The sequence below is a fragment of the Trichomonas vaginalis genome, chromosome V (genome assembly GCF_026262505.1).
Source record: "Trichomonas vaginalis G3 chromosome V, whole genome shotgun sequence".
Lineage (NCBI taxonomy): Eukaryota > Parabasalia > Trichomonadida > Trichomonadidae > Trichomonas > Trichomonas vaginalis.
In genome coordinates, this window is record NC_067207.1 from 9328327 (window position 1) to 9349696 (window position 21370).

Sequence of the window (21370 nt, forward strand, 5' to 3'; positions counted from 1 at the left end):
TACAGCGTCACTTTTGATGCTGAAACCTTCTGAAGAAGTTTTAACAGATTTCAAATCAAAAGTATTAGGAGGAGAAGGCATGTTCGATGTAGTTGTTAGTCATCCGTATTTTGTTGACTTTTGGAATGACGGAGATACTGATACAGTTGAATTAATCTTAAATAATTTCGATAGAGTTATAGAAACATCACTATTTCTTTTAACACAGAAAACAGATGTTATTAATGCATGTCTTTCTATTATTTACTCAATAAGAACAAAATCATCAATTCCTCGTCTTCTTGAAACGAATATGTTTGATATCTTAGTCAAAACCGCTGAGAACCTCATAAATTCTACCGGAGCAACTCAACATATGTACTTTGTTATCATGGAATGTTTTTCAAATTGTTCAACAAAGTTATTACCATGTTTTTCAACAGAAAATTATATTAGGTCTCTTCTGAAAGCCATATCGATTACTGAATGCTACGATTTTGTTCTAAATTTACTCAAAAATGGTAACGTCAATCATATTCTTTCAGATATACACTTTATGAAGCTACTTGTAGAAGAAATTACATTATCAGGCAATAACATGAAGAATGCACAATCTATCTTTATTATAGGAATGACTACTCCTCTTGTTTCAGAAATGAATTCTGCATTGTTATCAAACAAGAACATTTCCATAATCATTAAGAACTGTATAGCATATAAAACCAATGATTCACTAATATTTTTACGAAAAATCTACCAATTATCGATAAAATCAAAAGGATGGGAAGAAATATCGACAATTATTGAAAATTCCATCGAGACAATTACAAAATTAGCATTAGAAGAACCAGTATTCAACAGTTTCCTTGAAAATACAACGAAACTCGCTTGTATTATTTTCAGAAAAACTGAAGATGACTCAATCATCATAGATAAGCTCTTTAAGAGGCTTGCGAATGATTTCTTTACACTTAAAACCAATACTTTCCTCCATAATTCCTTTGTAGACTTGATCCAAGCGTATAATGATACAAAAACTCTTTCCAGGTCACTGATAAAGGAAACTAAGTTGTTCGAACGAATTATGGCTATCGTAAACGTTGACGATAACTCGAATACGATTGTCCTTGGCCAAGCAATGAACATTGCCAAAATTATTGATCCATTTATCAAGACAAAGGATGCGGATATCAATAATTGGAAGGCGTGCATGAAGAAGATTAATGAAAGGCAGAAGATTATCAAGTCTAACTACGGAGGAAAGCGACAAAAGAAGAAAATTGAAAATATTATAAGTGGCAACGTGGTACTTGCCATAACTACATCTGTTATTGTTACTATTATATACATTGTATTAATTTTAATTGTCTTGAAAATATTCAAGGCGTGGAAAAAGAAAAAATAACCATGATTTCTTGTATTTTGTTTTGTGTTTAGTATAAAATATATAGATCTATGTTAGTTAATTATTTACAGTTATTGGATTTACTTAAATCAACACAAATTGGAAAAATTTGAAATATTTCTTTAAAATTATCAAAAATAGATTAATATTTGCTTCGTACTCAAATATATAAAACGTATTTAAGGTTTTATATCCATTTTTTAAAAAAAGACTAATTATAATTTTAATTTTTATTCATTAGCAAGTCTAACACCCATCTCATAAGCTTTTTGCTTTAATTCTTCAAGATGTTCATCTCTAAACTTCTCTTTCAAAGCAATTCTTTCAGATGGGATATGTAACATTGACATATCCTTAGCAAGAAGCTGAGCTGGCTTGTAAAGGTATTCACACTTACCTTGGAAGACAAATTCAAGCATACTTGCCTGTTATTTGATCATCTTAATGTATTCAGTATCAAAGTATTCTTTTTGTGCGCCACCAGAGAAGACAAGGCCAGTCTTAATAGTTTTGTTCCATTTGCGTGGCTTGGCATTATCATAGTTAGAATATGAAAACAAAATCTTCTCAAAAGCCTTGTAGAAGTTGGATGAGAAGTTGCTCCAGTAAACAGGAGAACCGATAACAAATGCGTCAACATCTTTGATTTTATCAATATACTTGGCTAAATCATCTTTAACAACGCAACCTGGAGTTGATTCTGTTCCCTTATACTTACATTCTAAGCATCCGTTGCAACCATCGAATTTAAGCTGTGCAAGATGAACTAATTCAGCTGTTTTTCCTGTTGATTCAACACCTTTCTTGAGTTGTTCTAAGAGCTCCATTGTGTTTCCGTGTGGCCTTGGACTGGCATTGAAAATAAGTACATTAGTTGCGAATCTGCTTGTGGAGGAAAGCATGAAAATGAAATGAATTGAAAGGGTTCAAATTTTCAATTCACATCTCGCTTAAACATTATTAAAAACAACTGCTGTAATGTCTTTTATTCCACGATAACGATTTATCGTTTAAATTCATTCAAAATATACGAAAATTGAGAGAAGTTCAATTTTTGAGAATATATTTTCAATTCGACCACGCACATAATAACTTGTAATAGACATGATAATAAGAATCCGGAAACCAATTCATCTGACGGTTATTTCATAACCCATTCAAACCAGTCCAGTTTTCTTCACAAAAAAATTCAACAAATTGAATCTTCAAAAATTACATTGATTTAATATCCAGTTTTATTGTTAATTCTTTTTATAATATTAAATACTTAAAAATACTTTTTATTACAATTATTCATAAGATGAAAACTCAGAATCAAGACTTGACAATAGTTTAAACATATGTGTTATAGGATGGTATATCGATATCCAAACACGATCATTAATGAAAAAACGTTTTTTTGAATTATTTATGATAATTAACAAAAAAAAAATAAACAAAAAAGATAAATTAAACCTTGATAGGTAAATCATACTTAAGCATATCAGTATAATGATGCCCCTTGAAACCTTTCTTGCAGTATTCTCTGTGTTCAGCTTCCTGACCACAAATAATAGCTGTCTGGCACAAAGTTCTTGCGATTGCGTGGCATTTCATCATTCCTACTCTGCAAGGAACTTTGTAGTTACTTGTCAACTCGTTTGCCTCGACCATTGCGACGATATCCTGGTTTGGAACGACGTTTATCCATGTGTACTGTATGTTCTTGAACTTCTTCAGTTCGTAGAAAGACTGCATACTTCTAACATTTGGTCCTGACACAGAGACAGCCTGATAACCTGTTTTCATTGACAAAATCTTTGCGATGCCTCCTCCGAGTGAATGTCCAATGATAAGAACATCCTCGTCATCAGCGATTGTCTGGTTGTTTATGTAGTCCAACATTGTCGTCATGTAATTGTCGGTCAATGAAAACTGTCTGAAAATTTGTCTCGGCATTGTCATCATCCATTGCAAGATTACACGTCCTGTATCTCCGAATGTCTTCATGAGAGGAATGACTGGCATGATGAAGTCGTTGATGACGGAGGCGCACCATTGTTCTACATCAACTAAAACGTCATTTAATGTAAATGTGCCTCTGACAGAGAAAACAACAAGTTTTCCTTGCTGTGTGTAGATCCTGAAGTGATTCATTGAGCAGTTGTAGGTCTCATTGACAAAGGTGCCAATGAATTCAACACTGTTGGTCCAGTTCTGGCCGAAAAACTCTTGCATAAGATAATCCAACTTATTATAAGTGTTGTTTGTGAAATAGTAAGCGGAATTGGCAAGAGCAATGGCCTGTAGACCGGATAAACCTTTGGCATTGGCATAACAAATTGGACTCCGAGTCACTCTGAATCCTTCATTTGGAACTGTGCTGTTGAGAGCAACCAACTCTGTCTCGTTAAGAGTCTCGTTGGTTGCATCTGTAGTATTGGCGATGGTAGCATTTGGTATGTCGTCGTTTGAAATTGAGCCATCTTGTGCGTATTCGTTGTTGAATGAGAAAACAATAGCGACAATGATGAACAATACAAGGAGAACAATGAGAATAACAGCAATAAAGATGGAAACCCAGCGGAGAAGCATGTGTTTGTTCGACCATATGACCATATCTCTCGAATACTTGTTGTAATCGCCAGTAGACTTGAGGTTTTCATACTCGAGCTGCAACATGCGCTTGGTCATGGCCGGATCTCGTTGACGATGGAGCCAGAAAAATGGCATCGGCATCCATGTGCAAATTGGAATTGTAATGAGCTCATAGATGAAGATAATGCACAAAGCTTGCTTCCAACTGAAGGTAGAACGAACAAAAGTAACAATAAGATAAATAAGTAAAGCAAAGAATGCGTAAACAGAGAAAGTGTTTCTACTGAATATGGCCTTTGTTATTACTGAGCATGCAAGGTTCTGTTGGTTCATTCTATCGTCGTTTCCTTCGAAATCAGTCAAATCTTCGATATCTTTCTGAGATTCGGACAAATCATCGATATTGTCTTCAGTGTTGGCTTCTCCATTTTCATTTGCATTAGAATTCTTTGGTTGAGCAGGCTTATTTGCGTTTCTTGGCTTATTTTCTTCAGAATTCTGTCTTCTGTTGAAGAGAACAGGGAGAAGGTTCTGGTATGGATGGTCTCTGAAGTAGATTGCGTTCAAAAATGGATCAGAAAAGTCTCCAATTTCACGATATCTGATTCTGCAGTAAGAGAAGCAGCTGCAGATGGAATGGATCGTGTATTCCATTATAATGAGGAAATACTTGATTGGAGGAATAATAACAACGAAAATTAAGATATAAATTTCTACAACCATCGAAACTCTGGTACTGAAGGCTTGTGCAGCGAAGGAAATCGCAAATATCAAGAATAGAATACCAAGGCAGATGTCGTAGAAGTATGGCATGCAAATAAACTCAGATTTGATATGGGAATTCAATTTCGTATTCTTTAAGAACTTTGCGAACAATATTTGGACTGAAATTGCAGGTGTTCGCTTGAATATCGTGAATTTGAAGAATTCCACAACACAAATCGTAATAATATTCACGAAGAAGAAGCTGTAAAGCGCTAATGGCAAAAGAACGAAGATAAAAAGGACTGCACTATGCTGAAGAACATGAAGACACATTGTTGCAAAGAGAATAATCGAGTGCAGATAAAATCCGACAATAACAACGGGGCCCATGAGATCCCAGAGGGTAAGAAGTACCTTAAGAATGTAAGAAATGTGGCGCAAGAAGGATGACAGCCATTTGAACACGTTACGGCATGAACTTTTGACAGATGGTTCATAATAACCACGAGTTATGTAGCGATCAGCCAATTCCTTGAGATCTTCGATGTTCAGAGTGTCTGCTGCTTCCTTTAGGAAAGTTGCATTTTGGGCTTTGACTGTAATTGGGTCACCTTGGAAAAGTGATTTTAATAAGAAGCCTTGTTCTTGTTTTTCTGGATTGCAGGTGAAGGCATATTGTATTCCTTGATCGGCAGTTGCCATTTTAACAAAGGAATACTCTTCACCCGAGACATTAATTGTAAATTGATCGACATTTCGATTGTAAAAGATTTGGTTCAGATCAGATTTCGATATTTGATAGTCGTGTGGATCTTTTTCATAGTGTACATCGATACAAGTAGCTTCTGCGTCAGCTGACCGACGCATTCTGAAATTTCTAAACTGTTTTTGTTAGTGACTTTTTGATGAAGTATTGGCTGTTGGCCAAATGCTTATTGAGGACCATTATTCAATATTTCATGATTTTCGCATTTTTCTTTACAATCTAATTTTTCAATGCAAAAAAACGAGTGATAAGATTTCATATCAGATTTGTTATGCAGTCGATTTTGAACTATTATTTGACAACGTCTCAAAAAAAAATATTCCTCAATTTACAAAATGGAAATGTAAATGCAGAAACAAGCAGTTCATGCATTATAGATTCCGAATATATTAATGTTACTTCTTAAACTTGATTTTTTGAGGATATTTTTATGAAAAAATATTTAATTATTGTCACTTTTCTTAAAAATAAACGTGACAACTCTAAAAAAATATGTGTGAAGAAACATCAGTATTTTTGGAGCCTCCGTTTTCAATAGATGCATCAGAGATTCGTAATAACTTCGAAATGAATGGATTTTCAGATCTTACACGTCTAGTTCTTTACGATGATTGTTTAATTATTTCTTTTCCTACACCAGATCGTGCAAGCCAATTCATACAGTTTTACAACGGCAAAGAAATTAAAGGACGCAAATTAGCAGCAGGATATAGCAAATCTAATACTTCTTCTTTATCTCGAGGTCCAGATCCAAAAGACAAGTTATACAGACCATCGCGTGGCGACTCTTTAGGTCCATCACGTGACTATCGCGATTCAAGGTCAGATTATAGAGACGGACCAGACAGAAGAGATTATAGAGATATAGATGATAGAAGTTATAGAGAATCACGAGGAATGCGCGATAGTTATCGCGAATCTCACAGTCCTCGTTACATGCGCGACCAAGACTACTCAAGAGATTCGATGTACGACCGTAGACCAATGGATAGCTATAGATCAGAGAGATTACGGAACTCGAAGACAGTTGTTGTTACAGGAAATCCACTTACATTAACAGAACGCGACGTTTTCGACGAGTTTGCTCGCATTCAATGTTTTGTCAGACAAGTTGAGAAACGTGGCTCAGTAATTTTCGTTCAATTCGATCTACCAGACGATGCTGATAAAGGTATTTGCAAGCTGAATGGAGAAGTAATCAATGGCTGCAGAATTCACGTGGAACTCGTCGAGGATAAGCCACTGAACCTTCCTGTTCTAAAAATACCTCTTGTTATCATGGAAGATAAGGCTGATAAAAAGTTATAAAATGTAAAGTTGTTTTTCAAAATTTTAATTTTTTAATTTTTATTTATCTCTCGAAACAAAATAAAATCTTGTATAAGACATGTATAGGCATGATATTTCCCTTGCACTCATCTGGAAATGAATAATGATTTGAATGAGAATGATTGATCGAATTAAATATATTTCACCCCAATTCCATGCAAAAATGTCACTATGTCATATGTTGCCATGAATAGTGCATTATTTCCATCATTATCCTTTTGTGTTTTTATTAACGCCAACAGAAATAAGATATCTTAATGCAAAAATGAGTGAAGTTTCTCCTCTTTTATTCTTTGCTTCCTTATTAGCTCCAAAAGAGATAAGATATTTAACAACTTCAAGTTTATTATATAGTGATGCTGTAAAAAGTGGAAGATCTCCATCATGAGTCTTTGCTTCTTTATTAGCTCCATCTGAGATAAGATATTTAACAACTTCAAGACGACCTCTTACTGATGTCCAATTGAATGGAGTAGATCCAAAGCTATCCTCTATTTCTTTATTAGCTTCAACATAAATAAGATATTGAACAAATTCAAGATTACCTTTAAATATTGCAGAAATGAGAGGGGTTTTTCCATCTTTATCCTTTGCTTCTTTATCGTCGCAAACAGAGATAAGATATTTAACAACTTCAAGTTTGCCATATCTTGATGCCCATTTGAGTGGAGTCCTTCCGCTAAATGGACATCGCAGCCACATTCAACAAGTGATTTAACAAGTTTTGAATGCATTTTTAGGGTTCAGTATGGAAAAAAAATAGTTCATCTATCAAATAAATTACAACATCTTTCGCAATCGATTATGCTTTAACTTGAATTAGTTCTTTGATATTAAATTGAAATGCTTCCCATAGGCCAGAAATTCCATATTGAAACCGAATTCAACTCATTTGTTGCAGTTTATTGCAAACATCAAGGACCTACCAGCGTTTATTAAACCAGAATTGAAGATATCAAATCTAAATTGCATTTATTAATAAATTTACACTACTTTTCAATGTTAACACAATAAATTAAAAAAATGTTCGCAATTTGGACATAGATTGTCTACGGCCAAATTGCAAACAATTTCTTTAATCGTTTGCAAATTCTAATTTTCATGAACGTTAAAAGTTCTGAAAATTTGAATGCTTGCAAGCGATTTTAAAATTTTTGTCACTTTTTAAAATTTTTCATGGAATATAATCTTCAATTAGCAACAAAATATTCGGATTTTTTTCTCGAGGTTACCAATTTTGTAGATGCACATGCTCCAGAAATCAAAGAATATTTACGGATTATAACAACTTATACTAACTCCCGATTTAAAAAATATTTTAATATTGCAAGATTTACTTATAATATGTTTACAGTATGGAAACCTCTTAACAATACTTACTTACGATACATAAACATATTTGTACCAACAAAAGAAATTGCCGATAAATTTTACGAGTTAGGTGAATTATTTGGAAAAGAAATACTTAATTATTATCCAGTCTACATGAAAGATATGCAACGATTGTCAGACTTAAAAAAGCTCGTTTTGGAATTCGAGAGAACACCAGAGAAAGATAGATCTTTATATTCGAAAATATTTGGATGTCACATCCCAAAAAAAGATATACGCCGATAAAAAATTAGACGAAGAATGTTCTCCTTTACCAGAAGATATATATAAAAAGGCTTTGCGTTTTCTCGCAGAGCTTCACAAACCAATCTATAAATTTAAACAAGAACAAGAAGCAAAAGAAATGAGAGAAAGAAGGAAACGTGAAAGAGAACAGATGGCAATGTATGAGAGGAAATGGAAAGAGAGGCAATTGAAAGAGAGGGAATTGGAAGAAAGAAGATCTTTGCAAAACGTTGAAATAGAACCTTATAGAACGTATTATGTTGATGAATCAATACGAAGGTTATACCAACCACTTGCTTAAGATTTTTTTTCTTTCAAATTCATGTTAATGATTCAAACCAAAAACCGTGCTACTATCATACTATATGCAGCTTAAATGAATAGCAGAATGTATCAGCTGAAATTAAAAATTTAATCGTTTAACAATTTATGTATTGATATTTATGTCGAAGTTAAAAACATAGTTAATTTATAATAAAAAGAAAATAAAAGCAACTTTATTTTGTCAAAATAATATTAAAATCATGGGAAATTTTTCAAAACTTCTTATCAATTGCTATATGATTATTCATAAATCTCTTGAAAGTATTTTTGATATTCCCGTTCTGATGCCCAAATGAGTGGAGCGTCTCCCCATTTACTCTTTGTAATTTTATCAGCTCCAACAGAGATAGGATATGTAACAACTTCAGGCAAGCCAAATCTTGGTGCCAACATGAGCGGAGTTTATCCACCAAACGGATGTGATTCCTTATGGCAGCTACATTCATTAAGTTATTTAACAATTCTTTTAATTTCCTTTTCCCCATGCAACATGTAGAACATTTCTCACATGCTTTTGACAACGTATTTAGATCCTTTTGAGATGAAAGAAAATCAAGCAAATTGTAAACGTTTCTAAAATCATTTGAACTCTGATGTTCTCTAATTTTTGATTAATTTCTATTTCTTTTTCTTTGTTATCACAATTCAAGCCCGTAACTACTTTTTTAAAGATACTCCACGCTTTGGAAACAGATTTTAATTTAGTTTCCATTGAAACTTTTAATGGAAAATATTATTTGTATGCCATAACCATAAGATCCTAGGTGAAAGATCCAAGATTAATCGATTTTATTTTTCTAATTTTTTAAATTTTAACAAAAATCTTATTAATTATGGATCTAAGCTGATACTTACAATTGCCCTCATTGAAGCTTATATTTTCTATAATCATTTATCTCCAACTACATTTTTTATTGACGTAATTTCCAAATCTTAATTTTTCATACATGAATATTAATTTACACAAGTATCAATTATATAAAAAATCGAAGATAATTTATTATAAAATTTTAACGGTGTAATCAATACATCAGGCAAACAAAATGTTTGAAAATCGGTTTTTTATAATTTGAAGATTTAAATGATGCAAAAGATTTTATTAATGGAATGTTTTTCTATTGTTTTTATTGCTTAAGTTTAAGTTTTCTCGAATATAGAGATAGTAGTAACGAAGTTATTGTCGGTTGTTTATCAGATATTAGCGGTGAAGTTGTTATTCCTCAGTTTGCCACAGAGATATATAGCGAAAGTTCATCGAATTATGCATTTAAGAATTGCAAAGATAATATTACATCAATTCTATTTGAAGAAAATAGTCGAATTGAACGTATTGGTCCATATAGTTTTTTTGAAACAAATCTACGACAAGTCAATTTTCGTAACTGTCAAAATCTTCTATTGCTTAATCAATCGATCTTCCAAAACTGTAAATCCCTATATTGGATAATTTTGCCTCCAAAACTTTCAATAATTGGAAGTTTTTGTTTTTCAGGTACTCCATTTATGGATATAGAATTACCAGACTCTGTGGAAATTATTGAATCATATGCATTTTATAAGACTAATTTATTCTTCTTTCGGATTTCAGATAGATCTAAACTATCATTTTTAGGAGAAAAATGTTTTGCTGATTTACAAATTCATGTAATTCACATTCCTAGATATCTAAATTCAATTGCTCCATCTGCATTTAACAATTGTCTAATAGATGATGCATTAATTGATCCAGAAAATCAAAATTATAAAACTGATCGTAAATCTCTTTTTACTGGAACTGATAATTCGACATTAATGAAAGTCTTCGGCGGATTTTCAGATGAATATATTGTTCCTGATTATGTTACATCTATTTCTGATGGTTGTTTTTCTTATTGTAATCGAATTACATCAATTCGAATTCATAATAATGTTAGTTATATTGGAGAAAATGCATTTGGACATTGTTATTCTTTAGAAAGTATTATATTCCAGAGTAATAATAATTTAACATTCGGCTGCAATTTGTTTTTAGACAAGCGCTATCCTTTTAAACTATATATCCTTGGAATGTTTAATATTTCAATAGATTGCTCAATTTCACTCCCAAAGGTAAGTACAATTGTAATCACAAATGAAACAAAATTCCAAGGATCAGTTTCAAGATTTTTTGGAGGCAACAAATTCAAATGGGAATTAGAAGGAGATTTCACCCCTGATCAATTAATTCAATCATTTATTGATGACTTTTCAGTCAATTATGATGATCCAGATTCTATTAATTCAGGTTCATTCATATATAAAGATGATTCAAACACAACACTTATTGGTTGTTCAGACGATGTTTATGGCGAAGTTCTTATTCCTAAAAATGTCACCAAAATTGATGCTTTATTAATTAAATCAAAATTTGAAAATTGTAAACGGCAAATTACATCACTTCAATTTCAATATAATAGTCAAATTGTAAGTATTAGCTCTTTAGGATTCTATCAATCAAATATACAAACAGTTAATTTTAGCAATTGTCTAAAACTTACATCACTTAAATATTCTTCTTTTGGATCATGTGATAATTTAAAAACTATTATTCTTCCACCAAATATTATTAATATAGATAATAGTTGCTTTGATTATACTTCATTATCAACAATAGTTTTACCTGATTCATTAGTTAATCTTGGTGATGGTGTATTTTGGAAGAGTAAATTAGAAACTATTCATATTTCAAGTAATTCTAAGTTAGCTACAATTGGGAGTGATTGTGTTGTAAACAGAAATTCATCAAAAGTGACACCTCAGAAAAGCTAAAATATTGAATTTTTGGAACTTTTGATAGAGAACGTTTTTAAATATTAATTAAAGTAAATGTATATTTTGTAAAGATTCTTTTTAATAAAAAAGTAAAATTTTGAAGAAGAACACAAAATCTTCTGAAAAATAATATCACATAAACTCATATTATTTTCTAATATATAACTATTTTATATAAAATCAAATTCAATGATCTTAAAGCGAAGGATAAACCTCAAAATTTACGAATATAATGAGTGGGAATATAATGCTTATCTATCATAAAACCATATGAAATATCAATTTTTGCTTTACGCCTAATTTTTGACGACAATTAGCAAAAAATGTTAAATGTTAACACTCAGTCCATTTGAATATGAAAAATAAATTGACTTTGATTAAATGTTTTTATTTATCATGCAATTCTTCTTGCGACCAAAGATTTGAAATAAAAGTTCAAAAATAAGATAGCTTAAAAAATAATATACGGTAGTGTTTACTAATAGATGAATAGTATATAAATTCTATTAAAATGGATTTGATCCAAAAAAATATAAAACCAAAAATAATTGTTATAACTTAAATGAAGAAGTAATTTAAAACGATTTTATTTATGATCAAATTTTATATATTTTTTTGGATCAAATCCATTTTAATAGAATTTATATACTATTCATCTATTAGTAAACACTACCGTATATTATTTTTTAAGCTATCTTATTTTTTGAACTTTTATTCAAATCTTTGGTCGCAAGAAGAATTGCATGATAAATAAAAACATTTAATCAAAGTCAATTTTATTTTTCATATTCAAATGGACTGAGTGTTAACATTTAACATTTTTTGCTAATTGTCGTCAAAAATTAGGCGTAAAGCAAAAATTGATATTTCATATGGTTTTATGATAGATAAGCATTATATTCCCACTCATTATATTCGTAAATTTTGAGGTTTATCCTTCGCTTTTAAGATCATTGAATTTGATTTTTATATAAAATAGTTATATATTAGAAAATAATATGAGTTTATGTGATATTATTTTTCAGAAGATTTCATTCTATATGCCTATGAAAAGTACTCTCAAAACTAACTTTTTCCTAATTATAATTAAATCTAGAATATTGTATTATGCTTAGTATTATTTCATTTTTCTCATTCAATTTAGAATTTACAAATGTCAAAAAATTGAGAGCTGTCACTTTTGATGAATTTCTGTTTATTACAATTGTTTTAGCGAATTGCTTACTTCATTTTATATTCCAAAATCCATTAAATCAATTGATCCATCTGCATTTTATTATATACATAATGTGACAGTTGATCCTGACAATCCAATATATAAGATTGAAAATCAATCGTTGTTTTTAAAAACAAATAGATCTATATTAATTAAAGTTTTTAGGTCATTCATCGGAAATTATATAGTTCCAGAATATATTACAAACATTAATAATTATTGCTTTTATAATTGTACTGAAATTACATCAATCCAACTTCATGACAACATAAACATTGGAAATTATGCATTTTCATATTGTACATCATTAATAAACATTACAATTCCAAGAAATTTACAAAAGGTTGAAATATATACATTTTATGATTGTGCATCCTTAATAAACATTACAATTCCTGAAAGTGTTACAGAGATTGGAAGATATGCATTTAATAGTTGCAAATCATTAATGAGTATTACAATTCTAGGAAATTTACAATATATTGCAACTGAAACATTTAGGGATTGCAAATCATTAATAGACATTACAATTCCTGAAAGTGCCACATTCATTGGAAGCTGGGCATTTTATAATTGTGCATCATTAATGAGTATTACAATTCCAGGAAATGTACAAGAGATTGGAAGTTACGCATTCAAGTATTGCAGAAATCTCAGAAATGTTACATTCCTAAGCAATAATAATATCATTAAATTTGACGAAGAAATATTTTATAGAATGGATAATCCTGTTAATATTTTTACTCCTGGAATATTTAAAATTGATTTAGTTTATTCTGGAGTTCGTAAAGCTGAATTTTCGGAGAGAAATCATTTATTTATTACAAAAGATACTGTTTTCTCATCAGATTGTAAAGATATGTTAGGATGTGGTAGAATATATGTTCATTATGATGGATCATTTAATATCACAGATCCTATTCTTAAAGATTTTGTTGATAACTGTGCTATCCGATTAATAGAAGATAAAAATTCAACAACAACAGCATCAAAAACAACAAAAACAACAATTATTCCAATAAGACATGAATTCCAATTTCGAAGGCGATAAATGAAAATAATTTTCTTCTTCAACCAAAAATGCATAATCTAATTTAGATTTTATTCTATCAGTATCAACAACTTAAAGAGCACCATGTGCGTTGTAAGTTAAGGATAAATTCAGATTATCCAGTTTTTAAACATCTGCATTTGATATTATCTACCAATAAAACATCTTTTTTTTCGCTCGAACGCTTTGTTAATTCGATCTGGAAAGTGTGAACTGTCTATGAAGGAATTTAGATTGTTAACTACATCTCTTCATACGTCAAAAAGAGATATTTCGAGATATTGAGCACCAAAAATGATTTAGTTGTTAACAAAAATATTTTTTTGACATAGTATAATTTATAATGTAAACTATTAATTAATGAAAGCTCAAGAAGTTTTTCTTATTTATTGATCTTAAATGATCATGTATTTTGTAATATATAATTTAGAAATGTTTAATCTATGAGATATCGAATAAATTTGCAATTTTTATTAATCGAAGTTAAAAACAAAGTTAATTTATAATAAAAAGAAAACATAAGCAACTTTATTTTGTCAAAATAATATTAAAATCATGGGAAATTCTTCAAAACTTCTGCAAACTTCTTATCAATTGCTGTATGATTATTCATAAAGCTCTTGATAGTATTTTTGATCATTCTATGTGTAGCATCTGCGTATGAATTCGAATTATCTTCAATACATCTTTCCGCGATGACTTTTGCATGCGGAATGACTGTTCTGAATGCATCATCATCCAAATTCAGCAATGTGTAGAGAGCTCCGTAAAGAGCAGGGTAGTTTGTCTCTGGATTGAAGGAAACTCCGACAAGTTGATTGAATATCTCTGTTCTGATGCCAGGATATTCCGAACTAGCACGTTTTATCAACGCTATGATGATATCTCCGGCTGTTTGTCGTATACATTCGTCATTTATTAAATTATTCGTAACAACGACTGTTTGTGATAAAGTAAACGCGATTTTGAGGAATGAATGGACATATAATGATATCGGGAGGTAAGTATTGCTGACTAACGCAAGAGTTGCCCGTGCAACTGGAATCATTCGAGAAGAATTGTCAAGATACTCTGCAATTTCGGCGTAGAAGTATTTCAGGAAGAAAGGAAGTAAAGGAGCAGTTCCAATGTCTGTTTGGAGCTTCGGATAAACAAATTCGAGAGTATCGAAGTTTTCGGACGATAAAATGTCAGTAGCATCATTGAAATAGTCAATCAGGTCTTCAGGAAGCGAAAGCTTGGTGTTTTCGGCTTTCGTAGAAAAATCAGTATTTTGAGCGAATTGGTTAGCAAAAATGTTTGTTATCGGAGCGATCATGCCAACCTTATCGGTATTGAATGAGTTCTTCATTGCTGCTTCATCGAATTTTGCCCCATTTACCATTTTCCATTGGAATTTGAAATGGCTTGCTCTTTGAGGCTCTTTCTGTACTTCTTGTGTAATATTTTGTAGAGGAACTTTTGTATCTTCGGCAAAATAAATAATAGATTTATCTGGAGCAGTGATTTGTTGAATGTCGTAATCATCTCGCTCTGAATAGCCCAAAAGTATGTTCTGTTGGAAGTACGGAAGTACAGAATTAATATGTTCGCAAGTTAATCGCTTTGAGTTTGTAATTTGCTTTAATAACACTATCGGCTGTATTAATTGACTAATTCTGAATTCAGCATCTTGAGCAAGTCCTTGGGCAACATCTGGCCTAGCAAATTGTATACCCAATGCGTTCGCTGCAGCATTAACGGCAGCAACTGATGGATCGCTCATTTTAAAAACCGCCAAATTCAAAAGGTGACATCACTCATATAGAGAAACATCATTTTCATCAACTAGGAATATGAAATATTTATATAGCTTTATTAATCAATCATGTTCATAAAGAAAGCTATTCATTTATGTCCAAATACTGATTTCGTATCATGTTCTATAAAGTTTGGAAAGAAATTACAAAGCGTAATATATAGACCAATAAAAATAATATAAATAAACGTTTCAATTTAATATTAGAATATAGTTTATACAAATTTGAATTCACAATTTAGATGGATATGTAATATTACAGTCTCATCATATAGTGTATGACATTAACATCATATATATAAGTGTTGAAACTAATCAAATAGATCAGTTAACATTGAGAAATCATAGGAAATTTTGAATTTGCAAACGATTAAAGAAATCGGTTGTAATTTGGACATATGTAAACTCTACCCAAATTGTAAATAATTTTTTAAATCTTTGTTTCATATGGTTTCTAATATTTAGTTTATCAATTGAAAATGTTTGCGTAATTAAAGAGTTAAATTCAAAAAAAGCGAATGTAGATAATACACAAACTTAAAAGCAAAATGCTGCTTTTCTAGCTTTACTTTTTATTTCAAAAAGAGAGATATGAAAGGAGAAAAATATGAGACTGAAATTTCAGCACGATGGATATATTTGCATGAAAATGATAAACCACAATCATCTTTGAATGCAATCGAAGGGATCTTCCCTTGCTCCATGATGACATTCTGAGCACTCGATGGAGCGGAGAATGAACCGCATTTGCGGAGAAGGTAGCAGCCATCAAAAGCCTGGTCTCCTATGGTTTTGATGCTGGATGATGAGAAGAAGACGAAATTGAGGTTTTTACAGTCTTTGAATGCTTTGTAGTCTATTGTCTGGATATTGTTGCCGTTGAAGAAAACTCTGATAAGTGATGGACTGCCCATGAAGGCGCATCGTCCAATAGTTCTCATTGTCATTGGAACAATGAAGTTCTTGACTCCACTATAAGGAAGGAAAACAATGAGATTTGTTTGATTGTAGTCAGTGAGTGCACCATTCTCAAAGCGATATCTTTTGTCAGATGGAGGTAGTGTGATTGTAGTGAGTTTGAAACATTCGTAGAAACAGCCACCATCAACCTGCGATAGTATGCAATCACCACCCATGTTTACAGTGGAAAGGGATGTGCATGACTGGAATGCAAAACCTTGAATATTTGTAAGAGTATTAGGAATTGTGAATCCTTGGAGAGATGTGCACCCATCGAATGCATATTGACCAATCACTGAGACTCCGGGCTTTAGAATGAGAGTTTCCAGAGATACACAGTACTGACAGAGCTGCTGAGGAATAGAAGAACTAATTGTGAGTTCCCTGATTGATGTGCCCATGAAACACTTGATGTCAACTGTGCAGCCACTGTTTGCAAGAATTGCTGAGGTGAGACCACTGTAGTAGAATGCATAGGCACCAACTGAAATTAGACTGGTCATACTACCGATGCCGATATCGCCAATGCGTGGACAGTTCGCAAAGGCATATTCTCCAATACTTTCAATAGATGAAGGAAGGGTGATGTGTTCAAGATTTTGGTTGTTTTTGAAACAATAGTTTGGAATGAATTTTATTTTGTTTCCTTTGAAAATGACATTTTTCAGAGATCCACAATCATCAAAGGCATTCTCTCCGATAGATATTAGTCCTGGTGGAAAAACAATTGATCTTATAGTTGAAGATTTAAAAGCCTGTTTTCCGATAGTGATGCTGATTTCGGCATCTTCACTCAGGAAAGTAACATCTCTAAGTTTTTTGTTGTAAAATGTAAGATCACTCACACTTTTATAATCACTTATAATAGAAATATCATTGTTTGTATTTGAGCCCGTATATAAAATCAATGTTTCTTTATTGTTTTTGTATGTTAGGAAGTTTTCTGAATAAAAAGCAGGACTCAATGAAGTGATGTTAATTTCACCAGTATTAGAGAAGGCTCCATCACCTAGTTCTGTCAATGTTTTAGGAAGTGTTATTGATTTAAGTGAAATACAGCCAAGGAAAGCGCCAGCACCTATTGACGTCAAGTTTGAAGAAATGTTTATGTATTTCAAATTTTCACAATATGAAAACATATTCGGAGGAATTCCCGTCATTTTTTCACTTAATGTTACTGATATTAATTTAGTACAATATCCAAATATCCATGTTCCAATTGATGTAATTTGATCTGTGAAAACAAATTCTGTTATTGTAGTAGCAGAAAAGCACCAAGATTCAAGAATTGTTACATTGGATGTCAAAACAATTTTGTTTACTTTTCCATTTCTAAAGGCAGAAGCACCAATCTTCTTAATAAATGATGGAACATAATATGTTCCTGTGATAGTTGAACTCACAAATAAAATAGTAGAAAAATCTGGCCCAGAAAAAATTGAAGTTCCATCTGTTTTGAAATATGGATTTTTACTATCAATAGTAATACTAATTATTGGGCAACCTCGGAGGCAGGAACCATCTATATCTGCCAATTTTGAAGGTATTGTAAAGTATTTTAATTTAGTTGATGTATAGATACAAGGTGATGTGAATTTTGCATCCCTGGGATGGACGATACACCCAAAGTGTCACCTTTTTGGGATAACAAAAATTTATATATATGAGAGTTCTGCAAATCATATGCACAATATATTCTGCCTGATTTCTTGTATATAGGAGTCAGGCTGAATAGATATTGTGCATGTGGCATATAAGTTTTCCGAGATTGCTCGTGCGCTATAGTACACTACTTCTCCTTGGTCCTAGCTCGTTTCCAAGGATATCGGTGTTCAAGGATTTGCAAGGTCCTTCTGAAGTCTCTCATTCGATGAGAGATTTCGGAAGAACCTTGCCTTAGAGTATTCCAACTCTTGTTCTCTTGTCCCTGAATAGTCAGAAAAGCTATTTGACTACTTAAGGCAGAGATTATCCGAGGTCCCTCATTTGATGAGAGGCCTCGGATAATCTCTGCCTTAAAGTTGTACACTTGTAGTCCATCAGAATGTAAGTATACACGGATAGGACAGCTTTCTTCTGAAGTCTTAGATTTGATGAGAAGCCTCAGAAGAAAACTGTCCTATTTTATAATAGGAGGAGTTTCAGAAGCTCCAGAGCTCCCTTTCGTAAGGAATAGGAGCTTTGGAGCTCCTGGTTCGAAGATGTGCTTCGCATCTTTCATCAGCATAGGATATTTATCAACTGGGACTCTGTTGATGAAGACTCAGGAGCTCCAAAGCTCCCTTTCGTAAGGATTAGGAGCTTTGGAGCTCCTGGTTCGTAGATGGGCTTCGCATCTTTCATCAAAAGAGGCCCAAATGGTAAATATCCTCTGCTGATGAGCTTCAGGAGCTCCAAGGCTCCCTCTCGTAACGATTAGGAGCTTTGTAGCTCCTGAAGGTAAAGTAGGATTGCTCTGATCTCTAATCAGTAGATGCCATGCCTCATTATGGACTCTACTGACAAGAGATCAAGAGCTCCAAGGACTCCCTTTTTAGCTAGTGGCATTCTCACCATTTAGTAGGATCGCTGATCCTACTAATGAAGTGATCACTTAATATACGTTTTGAATAAATTGAATTTTTTTACAAAAATTTAGTATTTTTTATAAACATCACATATATATTATAAATACGTAAATATATTCTTTAATTCAAAAAATTCAATTCGGTTTCGGGCTGGGTATCCCAGCCCCAAGTATTCAATTTTATTCAATTTTTTTAGAATTTTGGGTTGGGGTGCCCAGACCAAAACAAACTTTATAGTTTGATGTGTAGATGCGTATGTGTACATCATTATTGCGTTATATATTATATTTTTAATGAAAAAAAATCTGATTCAAAAAAAATTATCACTAATTAGTTGATAATATAAAGAAAAAATATATAAATTGTATGTTTTGAGAGTATTTATCCACATTCACTCATATGAATTTCATTAAATAGTGTCTTTTTACTCCAAAATTTATTTTGAATTATTGAAATCAAAGAAAAAAAACTAGAAAAATTTCTCGAAATTTTTATTTTTAAAAAAATTTTGGATTTTATATTAAAAACTGACACTGGGAGGATGATAGGGCTGGGATTAGAGATACCCCGCTCACTTGGGAAAAATACGGATCTATAGTTGATGAAAAAGCATCCGATCCAATATAAGTTAGATTCGAATTTTTACTTATTGAAATTTCTTCAATTCCGGAAAAAGAAAATTCACTTGAATCAATGGGATCCCAGCCAGGAATAGTTTCAAGAGAATCAGGAAAATCAATTCTTGTGAGTGACGAAGTTCTAACAAAGCAGCCAGTTCCTAGAGCAGTGATGCAAGGTGGCAATATTATTGATTTTAGTTTTGTGCAGTTAAAAAATGCTCTATTGTTAAGTTTTAATAGCTTTCTGCATTCACCCATATCCACTGTAACTAATGCTGATTCTGAGAAACAGCCATAACAAAGTGATGTTAAAAGACTTCCTGTGCCAAATATAATAGATGTGATCGAATTCCTGCATAAGTAGAATGGACTTAATTCAACTTTTGCGCCTCCTTGGATTGTAGTACATTCCGATAGGATTAAATATTCTCCACTAAGTTCTTTTGGAGCAGATTTAAGTATTTTCTTATCATCAGAGTAAGTAACACCTCTTTTATCATCATATATAAGTAAAAATAAAAGAATATGACTCAGAAAATAATGTGATTAGCTACATCAAATAATTAACCTTAAAATAGGATCCAATAAATATAGGATGTGTAATAAACAGAAATTCATCAAAAGTGACAGCTCTCAATTTTTTGACATTTGTAAATTCTAAATTGAATGAGAAAAATGAAATAATACTAAGCATAATACAATATTCTAGATTTAATTATAATTAGGAAAAAGTTAGTTTTGAGAGTACTTTTCATAGGCATATAGAATGAAATCTTCTGAAAAATAATATCACATAAACTCATATTATTTTCTAATATATAACTATTTTATATAAAAATCAAATTCAATGATCTTAAAAGCGAAGGATAAACCTCAAAATTTACGAATATAATGAGTGGGAATATAATGCTTATCTATCATAAAACCATATGAAATATCAATTTTTGCTTTACGCCTAATTTTTGACGACAATTAGCAAAAAATGTGGCGGAGGTTTTTGTGATATGGAAAAATGTTCGTTGCTCAATTATCTCACTATTGGATGGACTTTTATCGAGCGAAATTTTGGCTGTAAAGACAATTCTGATATTGGTAACATGGTGATAAGAACAAATAGTCAGTTTGCATGGTTTATGATGAGATAATTTCGATTTAAAAAAAAACATAAAAATTGATTTTAATGAGCGATTATATTTGAATATGCTCTCCTAATTTGAAGGAACTGGTTAAATCATGAATTGATCATGAATAATTTTTTTTCAAAATAACAATTATAATTTCATATTCATTATAAGTTGAAAATATATCATAAAGACTTTATGAATGATAAATTCCTAAAAAACAAGTTAGTTTGTTTCTGAAAATAATAATAATAAAAACCAATTTAGACCCAATAATTTTTGGCGGGATAATTGAGATGTTACGATTGAATTAAAAAAAAAGCGGTAATACATTTTTACAATGATGAAGAGGCTGGCAACCTCTGAGTCAAAGCACTTGTTAATGCAATGATGAAGAGGCTGGCAACCTCTGAGTCAAAGCACTTGTTAATGCAATGATGAAGAGGCTGGCAACCTCTAAGTCAAAGCATTTGTTAATGCAATGATGAAGAGGCTGGCAACCTCTGAGTCAAAGCACTTGTTAATGCAATGATGAAGAGGCTGGC

The 21370-nt window shown here is 31.8% G+C and overlaps 10 protein-coding genes across 10 annotated transcripts, besides 10 other annotated features; 4 read left to right on the plus strand and 6 right to left on the minus strand.

The window, feature by feature from the left end:
- Positions 1-16: 16 nt before the first annotated feature.
- Positions 17-1423, plus strand: TVAGG3_0305590 (uncharacterized protein; the record flags this gene model as incomplete). The annotated part of the gene is made up of 1 exon (XM_001325317.1): positions 17-1384. One exon carries the CDS (start codon positions 17-19, stop codon positions 1382-1384), a length of 1368 nt encoding a protein of 455 aa, XP_001325352.1.
- A 191-nt stretch (positions 1424-1614) lies between these two features.
- Positions 1615-1803, minus strand: TVAGG3_0305600 (uncharacterized protein; the record flags this gene model as incomplete). The annotated part of the gene is made up of 1 exon (XM_001325318.1): positions 1615-1803. One exon carries the CDS (start codon positions 1801-1803, stop codon positions 1615-1617), a length of 189 nt encoding a protein of 62 aa, XP_001325353.1.
- Positions 1804-1812: 9 nt separating this feature from the next.
- Positions 1813-2286, minus strand: TVAGG3_0305610 (NAD(P)H-dependent FMN-containing OXIDOreductase YWQN-related family; the record flags this gene model as incomplete). Its single annotated transcript, XM_001325319.1, has 1 exon — positions 1813-2286. The coding sequence occupies one exon, from the start codon at positions 2284-2286 to the stop codon at positions 1813-1815; it is 474 nt and encodes a 157-aa protein (XP_001325354.1).
- Positions 2287-2822: 536 nt separating this feature from the next.
- On the minus strand, positions 2823-5538 carry TVAGG3_0305620 (lipase (class 3) family; the record flags this gene model as incomplete). Its single annotated transcript, XM_001325320.1, has 1 exon — positions 2834-5533. The coding sequence occupies one exon, from the start codon at positions 5531-5533 to the stop codon at positions 2834-2836; it is 2700 nt and encodes an 899-aa protein (XP_001325355.1).
- A 368-nt stretch (positions 5539-5906) lies between these two features.
- Positions 5907-6819, plus strand: TVAGG3_0305630 (RNA recognition motif RRM domain containing protein family; the record flags this gene model as incomplete). The annotated part of the gene is made up of 1 exon (XM_001325321.1): positions 5925-6740. One exon carries the CDS (start codon positions 5925-5927, stop codon positions 6738-6740), a length of 816 nt encoding a protein of 271 aa, XP_001325356.1.
- A 152-nt stretch (positions 6820-6971) lies between these two features.
- TVAGG3_0305640 (ankyrin repeat protein family) lies at positions 6972-7463 on the minus strand (the record flags this gene model as incomplete). The annotated part of the gene is made up of 1 exon (XM_001325322.1): positions 6972-7463. The coding sequence occupies one exon, from the start codon at positions 7461-7463 to the stop codon at positions 6972-6974; it is 492 nt and encodes a 163-aa protein (XP_001325357.1).
- A 1531-nt stretch (positions 7464-8994) lies between these two features.
- Positions 8995-9198, plus strand: TVAGG3_0305650 (uncharacterized protein; the record flags this gene model as incomplete). The annotated part of the gene is made up of 1 exon (XM_001325323.1): positions 8995-9198. The coding sequence occupies one exon, from the start codon at positions 8995-8997 to the stop codon at positions 9196-9198; it is 204 nt and encodes a 67-aa protein (XP_001325358.1).
- Positions 9199-11443: 2245 nt separating this feature from the next.
- Positions 11444-11481: a mobile genetic element.
- Positions 11444-11481: a terminal%2Cinverted (terminal inverted repeat of Banshee-A3 transposon ID:TVAGG3_0305660).
- A 1175-nt stretch (positions 11482-12656) lies between these two features.
- Positions 12657-12693: a mobile genetic element.
- Positions 12657-12693: a terminal%2Cinverted (terminal inverted repeat of Banshee-A3 transposon ID:TVAGG3_0305670).
- Position 12694: 1 nt separating this feature from the next.
- TVAGG3_0305680 (ribonuclease inhibitor domain-containing protein) lies at positions 12695-14110 on the plus strand (the record flags this gene model as incomplete). The annotated part of the gene is made up of 1 exon (XM_001325325.1): positions 13157-13759. One exon carries the CDS (start codon positions 13157-13159, stop codon positions 13757-13759), a length of 603 nt encoding a protein of 200 aa, XP_001325360.1.
- Positions 14111-14271: 161 nt separating this feature from the next.
- Positions 14272-15534, minus strand: TVAGG3_0305690 (transcription initiation factor TFIID family; the record flags this gene model as incomplete). Its single annotated transcript, XM_001325326.1, has 1 exon — positions 14313-15524. The coding sequence occupies one exon, from the start codon at positions 15522-15524 to the stop codon at positions 14313-14315; it is 1212 nt and encodes a 403-aa protein (XP_001325361.1).
- A 548-nt stretch (positions 15535-16082) lies between these two features.
- Positions 16083-17678, minus strand: TVAGG3_0305700 (structural constituent of cell wall; the record flags this gene model as incomplete). The annotated part of the gene is made up of 1 exon (XM_001325327.2): positions 16130-17677. The coding sequence occupies one exon, from the start codon at positions 17675-17677 to the stop codon at positions 16130-16132; it is 1548 nt and encodes a 515-aa protein (XP_001325362.1).
- An 880-nt stretch (positions 17679-18558) lies between these two features.
- Positions 18559-18629: a mobile genetic element.
- A 21-nt stretch (positions 18630-18650) lies between these two features.
- Positions 18651-18956: a mobile genetic element.
- Positions 18957-20304: 1348 nt separating this feature from the next.
- Positions 20305-20341: a mobile genetic element.
- Positions 20305-20341: a terminal%2Cinverted (terminal inverted repeat of Banshee-A3 transposon ID:TVAGG3_0305730).
- A 349-nt stretch (positions 20342-20690) lies between these two features.
- Positions 20691-21125: a mobile genetic element.
- Positions 20691-21125: a terminal%2Cinverted (terminal inverted repeat of MuDR-N3_TV transposon ID:TVAGG3_0305740).
- Positions 21126-21370: the final 245 nt, after the last annotated feature.